This window comes from Ostrinia nubilalis, chromosome 19, assembly GCF_963855985.1.
Source record: "Ostrinia nubilalis chromosome 19, ilOstNubi1.1, whole genome shotgun sequence".
NCBI classification, from domain to species: Eukaryota; Metazoa; Arthropoda; class Insecta; order Lepidoptera; family Crambidae; genus Ostrinia; species Ostrinia nubilalis.
In genome coordinates, this window is record NC_087106.1 from 7,808,230 (window position 1) to 7,818,751 (window position 10,522).

Sequence of the window (10,522 nt, forward strand, 5' to 3'; positions counted from 1 at the left end):
GTCATAAATTGTCTTGGTTGGGGGGTGCGCCTGTCTATTTGCTCGTAGCATATTTTCCGATAAAATCATCTGAAAATCCTTGAACCATGCGAGGACTATTATTAAATTGTGTGTAGATTATTTAATTGTACCTGCAAGCATTTTTATAAGAACTCAGTGCTAGTGTATAAGTGCATTTTGCTCGGTCCTAAACGTTTTGTGACATGGTATGTGTGGGGATTGTTTTTAATTGTTTATTTATGTAATTGCCTGCGTAGATATGAGAGTATATGTGAAAGTGTTTGGTGTTTCTTGCAGAGCCATCCTCGGGCAGACACTATTTGCCCACCAGCTCACCTGAGGGTGATGCTGCCGTCGACTTTAGAGATGCCTCCGCCTTTCTTTGACATTAGTAAGTACCTCGATCATACTGTACATTTTCTAGATAAAATATTCAAGACCATTCATTACTTACCAGTTTCCTTATCATAACTAAGTCTCATTATCCTTAAAAATGGTAAAATTACAACTGTAATCTTTTAATTACAAAAACATGTTCACATCAATCATACCTAAACACATGTTCAGCAATATTGAGTAAGTATTTATCAACATTCTTATCAGCAGCCGACTATAATGTAACTTGATTTGTGAACAAATAACAGTTGAATGCATATTGTTATAACATTGAATTTTTAGAGGAAAGGAAGTGGACACACAATTTTTAAAGGAAAAACTTGTATTATGTACCTAAAAATATGCAAATAAGAAGCAATTCCATATAAACCAACTTTAGTCTGTATATTTGTGTATATTGAATCATTTTGTTTATTTTTAGCTACTTAATATTATGATAAGCTTATCATTACTCAATATCTAATCTAAAATTAGTCGCACACATGTGATTCATAGTGTGAAGCTCATTTTACATTTTACACCATCTGTAATTGTAAAACTGTAAGTTTATTACTTTGCAGTAATAAATCATCATAAGTTGGTCATTCATCATTTATGTTTTCTCTTAAGATAAGTTTTCTGTATTTTTACACAGAAGAGGCTAACTAAAAACTGATAAATATGTGCAATCATTCAATAATAAAAAATGTATCTTTTATTTTAAGACCCGTGTCTTACTATTTTAGTTGAAATGTAACGCGAAAGTTTAAAATTTTATATCTTTTATTTCTTTGAAATGAGGTTCAAATTCAATGGAATCAAAACTAAAATTCTTCAGTACATTTGATACATAGATTTACTCCAAAAATTACATTAACCAATAATTAAATATTTGCAAAAACGCTTCTTAAATAATAAAAAAAAATACAAAGTAAACAGAACATGTACTTTTGCAAAAGAAAATTAACTCAGCTTACATTCATTTAAATGTAGATTACACACATTCTTTTAGATTGTAATTGTTTGTAATTGTACAGTTTGTATTGATAATTGAATATTTATTAAGGAACTGCAATTGACTGTAATCATTGCGGTGACCTTGAGGGCAACAGTTTAGCAGATAAAACACACTTGTGTACCATGGTACACCTAAATAATCTAACTTAAATGATGAATAAGTAAGTTAATTGTACTTATTTAAAATATCTGTACTTTTAGATTTAAGGTCAGGTCAGATTTCTTAAAAATAAATCATCATTGCCAGTAAAAAGTATTTTTAAGGGCTCTGGAAGTTCAATTAACAGTTAATTTTGAATTTTCAGTGATTGTAAATATTTGGATATAATACTGGAGTCTATTGATTTCATTTTTGTACTATGTATAAACTTTGGAACAACACATGAAATGTAGTTATATTATCTGCTATTATCCTACTAATATTATAAATGCGAAAGTTTGGATGTCTGGATGTTTGTTACTCTTTCACGCAAAAACTTCTGAACGGATTTTGTTGAAACTTTACAGTATTATTGTTTGTAACCCAGATTAACATATAGGCTATAATTTATGCCAATCTGTGACACAAAATATTACGCGGGTGAAGCCGCGGGCAAAATCTAGTGCTACATAAATTGATGAATCAGATGTGATGTCACCTGAAAACGCCATTAAAGAAAGTTTGTCAGGCCAGCAGTCATATTATAATAATATTTTTCTGCTTATCTCCAGACAGTGTAACGGAGATTCCGCCACCCCAGGCGGACTTCTCCGCTCCACCTCCGTACGATGTGGCGGCCAACTCCAAGCTGCCCACTTACGAGGAGGTGCAGCGGGAGAAACAGATGGAGGGGGAGGGCCCGATGCCACAGGTTGGGAAATATTGTTTTTAAACAATTTCGCCATCAATTTCCGTTATACATACATATAGTGAGTTATTTAATATTTTAAGAGTTGGTAACTACTGATTATTGTAGGAAAAATAATAACATTTCAGGATTAATCATGTTGGATAAGGAAAAATATGGGTTTAATAGTGCTAGAAGATTATGGGGTTTTTTAAGTAATTTCTCATTAGTATAATCCTGCAGGTTTCTGCAATTTAATCAAAAGCACATCCAACAAAAAGTCGAATACGAGCCATTTTAGCAAGACATTTCAAGATACTTCATCAAGGCAGTTTTGTATGATTTGTAACATGTTGACTAACAGTTGATTATGTACAGTCATCTGCATGTTAGATGAGATACCTTGTATAGACAGCAGCACATCAAGCTAAACATTGTCATCTTTAGCTTGATGTGCTGCACATTGCATCTTTTTTTGTACTATAAAAACAAATTCAATGATAATTTTCAACAACAATGTGTAATTTCATATCACAATCGTGTCACAATGTTTAGTCTGACATGCCATAGTCTGTTTTTGATGCGACTTTCGCATTCAGTATTTATTTATAAATGTATTTATTGTTAAGGTGCAAGGCCCGCCGCCCCATCACCCGACGTTCGCCGCCTTCGTGACAGTTGAACCGACTGAGGCGTCTGCAGAACAGCTCGACCCCGAGAACAGTCTGCTGGGCACTGATATCATGTTCCTGACTTCGTTCTTTGGTGAGTTTTATCATAATCCGGGCCTTTTCAATGCGAGAGTGAATAGGCACTTACAGGGCAGATATGTACCATCCTAGACTGCGTCCCACTTAACACCAGGTGCGATTGTGGTGAAATAACTGCGTTGTTATGCATGAAAAAATTTTTTTTTACTCGACTGCGACTACATTCGCCAATGAAAGAACTATTTATTGATGCCTCCGACTGTATTTTTGGAAACTAAGGCTAGGTTGCACCGTCTTGAGCCGCGGACGAATAACTTTTATTACTGACGGGATTGCTACCATGTACCTTAATTTTGAGTTTCCGATATTTCGGCCCTGTTGCAAGCGCCATGGACGAATGTCCAATAATAGGACAATAACTCGCGGCTTCGTTTCAATGGCCCCGGAGGACACCCGTCGGGTTTTAGTGGGTAGAGAGTCCCACATAACCCACTGTCCCATCGGCCAGTGGGTATGCGCAAAGCATTTCCCGGCGCAAAAAAAAAACCTTATTTTGACTTTCAAAATTCTGTGAAACTCCATACAAAATACACCGGATAAAGTTATAGTACAGTTAAAGTAAGGTGGTGCAACTCAGCCTAAGTTGTCTAGTTTCTATCTTTTCAGTTCATATTTATGCAGACAGGATTTTTGTCTCCTCAATAATTTCTTTGAAAAAAATACCAGCATACTTATTTACTGGAGTTTTACGCGCATAGGACACCTTCATCGCGAATGACAGCAATAGCATACATTTTCAACCGACTTCAAAAAAGGAGGAGGTTCTCAATTCGACCCGTATGTTTTTTTTTTTTCTATGTTTGTTACGCGATAACTCCGCCAATTATGAACCGATTTGAACAAATCTTTTTTCGGCGTATAGGTAATACCTCAAGGGTGGTCCCATTTAAATTTAATAATAGAAAAAACAACCCCCAAGGGTGGAAAATTGGGGATGAACTTTTTTATACGCAATATCTCCGCCGATTATAAATCAATTTGAACGATTATTTTTTTGTTGAATAGGTATTATCAAAAGGGTGGTTTCATGCGAATTTGAAGAAAATATTTCACCCCCAAGGGTGGAAAATTGGGAATGAACTTTTTTATACGCAATATTTTTAATTTTTAGTTTTTTTTGTGTTCACGCATTTGAAGTCGGTTTTATTTTTTTAAGTTAATTATCTATACACATATCGGTGTTCAATTTGTTAATGTGCTGAAACGAATGCGATATTTACGTTCATTTGTTTCCCTGTCGCGGTTTGGTGGCGGCAGAGGTGTGCTAATGACGTAGCACGTAGAAACCGCTTGCTATAAGGTTAATCAAAAACATAAAGGTAAAAAGAGAGCCAAGTTCAATATTATGATATTATTTATTTATGCCTTGGTTGTTGACTTCAACGACAAAAGAAGTAAGATCTAAATGGGTGCCAGTTCAATCAAACAGCATAAAATATCATTTATTATTAAATATCTCGCAAGTCTCATACATGAGCCAAAGACACGTTTATACCTACAGCCGGAGGACGGCAGGTTATGTGGGGCTCGAACCCACTAAAAACCTGGGGTGTTCCCTCTGCCGCATAGTGGTCGGCGCCTTGGGCACTAGAAACGACCAAGGCGCACGGAGTTAAGGTTGCAGCAATGGCGATCAGACTTAAAATGCATTGATCGCCATCGTTGCACGCCGGCTGATCGCGTGTGATTGTGTTGGTTTGACCGAACCTTTCCTGGCGTAAATACCACTTACTTTAAGGATAGCATGGACGAAGGAAACAATTAATTTCATACTAACAGCTTGTTACAAGTGGATACAATCGTCATCGTTGGACTTTTTGATGAGTGTGAAATAAAATAACAGCGTTCAATTGTCGTAAAAATGCTCAACTGCTCGTATCAAATTGCTGCTGTTTGTCGCGTTCATTATTGTATTTTCATAAAACGTGAAAATTGCTCTGTAACAGACCAACATTTGGTGACATTTCAATGACGTCATTCAGTCAGGGTTTATGGAAAAATATTTTTTATAATTAGCAACATAAAGGCTTAATTTCAATGCTACTTAGTATTTGGTAAGGACCAGAAATGTAACATGCTTGATTTCGTCATAATATGAAATGACATCAGCTATGGATGTTGATGTGAAGAAGCCATTCTTTCATTTGATAACAAAGACACGAGCGTCCAATTTTCTCGAGTACTTACGTCATGGCTTCATAAACAAATCCAAAAACCGCCGAAGTGCGGTGTGCTCCGTACTTACCTACATATTTATCGCGTCACATGTTTCTTATTACACACATCGTTCTGTGGGTCACCAAAATATTTCTTAAAAATGTAAATATGATCATCTTGCTCACCAGATTTTTTAGCTGTCCTAAGACAGATGGAATGATAGACAAGTAATTAAAGAATTTAAACTTGACGCGATAACTGTGATAAATATTCTATCATTGTCCAAATTATTCGATCTTGAGATTAGCCGTGTGACAAAAATAGATTTAAATGTAGATGTTTGCTTTTTAGTAGCATGCTAATTGGATACGCTTCAATTGTAATCTATTTGCACAACTCGTTTGGTGAATCGATCACCTAAAATACGTGCGATAATCGTGTCAATCGTTCCAGTTTTTATTGTGACGTGAAAATGACGTCGTTTAACTGAACAGAGTGGGTTTAATTCGTCAGATATTGTTTCAATAACCATTAAACAATCAATTTTTTCCTAAATATGTATAATGTATACTTATATTTCACTTGTCCGTCTATCAATGAGCGTACATGTCATCGCTCAATGTACAGCGACAGCACATCAAACTATACATTGTTGTTCCAAAATAGCTCTTATTGCCACCAGCTCGCACTAAACGTTTCGATGACTCTTTTATAATGCAAACAGCTAGGGACTGGAATTCGCTGCCTACTGCTGTTTTTCCCGGAGACTATAATCCGGGCCTTTTCAATGCGAGAGTGAATAGGCACTTACAGGGCAGATTATATGTACCATCCTAGACTGCATCCCACTTAACACGAGGTGCGATTGTAGTCAAATGCCTGCATAAAAAAATACAACTACATAAGTGATTTTGTACGGCAACGGCCACTTAAATTACCTAACACGAGTAAATATTTAAATCGCCGAGGAGTGACTAACCTATTAGAACCTTCCCACGGTCTCCAATGATGTTATGTGTCATTTTATATGTACTTTAGTTTATTTTAAAATACTGAAAGAAGATAATTTTTTATGCTAAACGACAGATTGCAAAATAACGTTTGAAAAGTCATTTTTCCCAGATTTTAACAGTGAAATAGGTAATTTACTATTTATTAATTTCAAAGGTACTAAAAATCGTTTAAGTTAAGTAATTGAAAACATAGGCTTCTAATTCTGATTAGAACTACGTGTTCTTTTAGAGATGTGCCTCAAAATTCTTTGTGAAAACTACTCATTTATCGATATTTGTGCCATTCCAGTGGCATTCCTGTTCAACTGGATCGGTTTCCTGCTGCTGATGTGTTTCTGCCACACGGTGGCGAGCCGCTACGGTGCATTGGCCGGCTTCGGTCTGTCGTTGGCCAAGTGGACTCTCATCGTGAAGCACTCCACCGAGCTCGCGTCCCACGAGAACTCTTGGCTGTGGTGGCTCATCATGGCCTTCGGTGAGTGAACTGGATCATTTTACTTCTTATGTTTTTCTGCGTGCTTTTGCTGGCCAAGTGGACTCTCATTGTGAAGCACTCCACCGAGATCGTGTCCCACGAGAACTCTTGGCTGTGGTGGTTCATCATGGCTTTTGGTGAGTCAACTAGATCATTTTACTTCTAATGTGTTTCTGCGTGCTATTTATTGCTGGCGAAGTAGACACATTGTGAAGCATTCCACCGAGCTCGCGTCCCATGATAACTCTTGGCTGTGGTGGCTCATCATGGCTTTCGGTGAGTCAACTGGATCATTTTACTTCTGTGTGCTATAGTTGACCAAGTTGACTTTCATTGTTTCGCACTCCACCGAGCTTGGTCGGTGATCGGTTCGGCCACACGGTGGCGAGCCGCTACGGAGCCATTTCTGGCCAAATCTACGCTGGTGTGAAGCGCTCCATCGAGTGTGCGTCTCACGAGAACTCTTGGCTGTGGTGGCTCATCATGACTTTCGGTGAGTAAACTGGATCATTTTGACTTCTTATGTATATCTCCTAAACGGTGCGACTATCATTGTGAAACACTCCATCGAGCTCGCGTCCCACGATAACTCTTGGCTGTGGTGGCTCATCATGGCTTTTGGTGAGTGAACTGGATCAGTTTCCTGGATCGCAGGCAGGCTTTAGTGAGTATACTTGCCATGGGTGTGTGTTAATTTAAAACCTCCCATTCTTTCCGTAGATGTCGTAAAAAGCGATTAAGGGAGAAATAAGCGAATGTTAGGCCTCACCAACCCATCTGGCTGGCGTGAAGAGTGTAGCCCAAATCCTCCATTTGCTTGCTTCTGATATATTATAGTAAACAATAAAATTCATAAACAAATACAACACAAACACTTGACTGTCTGTTGTATCTTTATCTTATGAAAATCGTGACTATAGTTCATTTGTTAGCAATGTTTCCTGTTTGTTGTGATACGATAGATAAGGAGCAAATGTTTGAGTATTGTTGATTATCAACATTCTACGTTTATTTACCTCTTTTAGATTTATATCTACAGCAGGCAATGCTTTTGGTAACCACCCCCTTTACTAATTCTTCAACAAGGACTGGTGAAGTAGCAATATCCCCAATCTAACACATCGTTTGAAGAAACTTGTATTCTAACACAAATAGATAGAGTACAAATTCTTTTGTTACCTTTATGCCAATAGAGGTTCCACTTTTATGTTGTTTTAATACTTTTTTCTTTTCCAGGTATTTTAATCTGTGTGCGCGCCATCATCCAATACCTAAACATCAAACGTGGTTGGCGCCTTCTCTCTGGCACGGCGCAAGAGCGACTGCTGTTCTTCTACTAAACACCACCCCTCTCGCTCTCACAGCGCTCGCCACGCTGTGCGGGAAAGAGATGGATATACGTCTATTTGTTCGTGTAGCTCATAGGGATAGCGTTTTCTCGTCTCTATGCTAGTGACATGTTTGATTGCTTTCGTTAATCGTTACTAGTTAACGCCATAGATGTGACTAAGAACTTTATTCATACAGTTTTGACAAACAAAATGCTAGGTCTATTATGGCTACATTATTATTAAAAAAATATGTTATTATTGACATCAATTTATTAATTATTTATTTTTTAATTCATTTATGCGTTGGATATAGAAATTTCATAACATTGTGTCAATTGTCTTCAGAATTCATCGTATAATGTAGCCATTTTAGTCGTATTGGTCTGTGTTCTTATGACATTGACACTGAAGTATGCGTCCTGTTTATGAATAAGGTGCTTTGATACTTTGCAATGAAGACTATTTTTGTATGTCAGATTCAAGTTATAACGTCCTTATCCAGTGGAACGAAATAATGGGGCCGTTTGGCGGAAAAAAGCGCTTGTAAGCAAAATGGGGATCGCTAAGCGGTAAGCGCTGCTAAAAAATGAGTTGAAACGCGTCAATATTGAAGTTTTTTTTTCCGGTTTTTGGCTTTACACGGCTTGTGTGTTGCCATTTGTCGAAATATTGAAGTTAGCAAACGTGTCCTCGGCGAAAACTGCCGTAGCGATCGCCATTTTGGTTTAAAGCGCTTCCAAGCGCTTTTATCCGCCAAACGCACCCAAAGTCTATGCTAATGCTAACTTCATACATCACTCTCTATATTGAAAGGATTGTTGTCTGTCGGTCTACTCTACGATGAACAGTACAAATTGTTGTTTGTTTACATCTGGTTGTGTTATGAAGACATGAAACTCCAGGTATTGAATTTCAGACTTATTTCGTCAATTATTTAGGTCCTAAATCCATTTTTAAAGGTTAGAAAAATCCCACAGATGTTTTTTATGTTTATTGAAATTACTTTTTCTCTTGAAAGCGTTCATTATTATATTTTCAGTTCATAAAAAATAACATCGACTGACATTTAAGAGGCTACTCTCAAGAGTTAAAAATTAAAAGTATTTTTTGAAATTCATATTTATTTGATGCGTATTCTCAGCCTGAAATTAAAATCTGGAGTTACGGATTAATTTTATATCTTTAACTATAAGTAGCTCAACTTTATTTGTGAATAATCTGAAAATTATATTAAATAGATTTACAAAAGAAATATTGTAAAGGTAAATAATGTACTTATACAAGTATGTATGTTTTTATTATATTTGCGGGTTAAGATTTTATTTTATTTGTATTTTTTGGGTGCTTTAAAACATCTTTTTTTGATTTAAGTGTAATTATTATTAGACTCGAATTATAAATTTGTGTATTATAATAATGATGTATTCATATTGATACGTGGGTATGATACGGGCCAAGATCACATCGCGGTATCATACAAACATCACACACCCCATGCACGCTACGTATTAATGTGGGTATACCTTATGCTGCAATTGAGTGGGGATCATTCCATATACCCATATATGGTGCAAGTACACTATGCGGGAAATTGATCGAAACGTATAGTGTAAACACGCACTTCGGTTAGTTTCGCCGTGAGTCGCCCATACTTCGGTGTGCCGGGCTCGCGCTTCGTTTTGGTTTTCCCGTATAGTGTACTTGCGCCATAGATTTTATCTCGAAAGTCTGATTCGAGTTCCTTATTTTCATTTTCATGACATTGTTTATGATAAGTAATTGTAATGGAATTACATATTTTAATACTTATTTTAACAATCCCGTACGATATAGTTCAGACTTTCATTTTCAAATACAATACGTTCTCCAAAGGTACATTTATACAATGTTTGTGATTTGTTAAAATCGAATCTGTATTTTTACAAAATGGGATTCTTTCATATTTCAGTAACATTGTGTAAATGATCCTTTAAATCGTGTGTGAAACATACATTATTAGTTGATTTAATTTAAATCCTAGAGCAGTTTAATGATAGCGTGTAATATAAGTCTGTATTTGATACATAATATAATGATCTTGTCAACGCATTGTATTGAAACGATTTTTGTGTAATTATCACCGCTTTGTAAATTGTAAGAGTAAATTAAATGTATTTGGAATAGCTGGAGTTTGGAGTAAAGACGGCTTTTACCAGTTCTCGCACCAAAATGTCGATATCAAATTATTAGTGGATTGAAACATTTTATTTTTTTAGTGCAATAACGTCTAGTTCAGATATTTGTAGATGAAATAAATATGTTATTTTCTATTCGTAGATTTTGTATATTTCTAACAAACCCTTTATTTTTTAGAAATAGGTTATAATTACTTTTATTCTACTTTGCAAAAATTATGCAAAAGTTGAATTCTTAAAATTTTCATTTCTTTACTGCCGATTCTTTCTTTATTTATGTAAAAGCTACACAGGACCGCAAAGAAGAAGGGTCGGTTAGTAGAAAATCTTCAAAAGTACACTCGGCCACACTGTTAACTATCCATTTTCGTTTTTGCTCTCGC

The 10,522-nt window shown here is 36.2% G+C and overlaps 1 protein-coding gene across 1 annotated transcript; it reads left to right on the forward strand.

Annotated features, from left to right (window-relative positions):
- LOC135081137 (NEDD4 family-interacting protein 1-like) lies at positions 1-10,280 on the forward strand. Its single transcript, XM_063975879.1, has 6 exons — positions 1-206; positions 298-391; positions 2,104-2,243; positions 2,849-2,984; positions 6,449-6,634; positions 7,871-10,280. The coding sequence occupies exons 1-6, from the start codon at positions 204-206 to the stop codon at positions 7,972-7,974; spliced, it is 663 nt and encodes a 220-aa protein (XP_063831949.1). The 5' UTR covers positions 1-203; the 3' UTR covers positions 7,975-10,280.
- The last annotated feature ends 242 nt before the right edge of the window (positions 10,281-10,522 follow it).

Coding starts and splice junctions, on each gene's coding strand:
- LOC135081137 (XM_063975879.1), top strand. Junction 392..2,103: donor TCCGCCTTTCTTTGACATTA/GTAAGTACCTCG, acceptor GCTTATCTCCAG/ACAGTGTAACGGAGATTCCG. Junction 2,985..6,448: donor GTTCCTGACTTCGTTCTTTG/GTGAGTTTTATC, acceptor GTGCCATTCCAG/TGGCATTCCTGTTCAACTGG.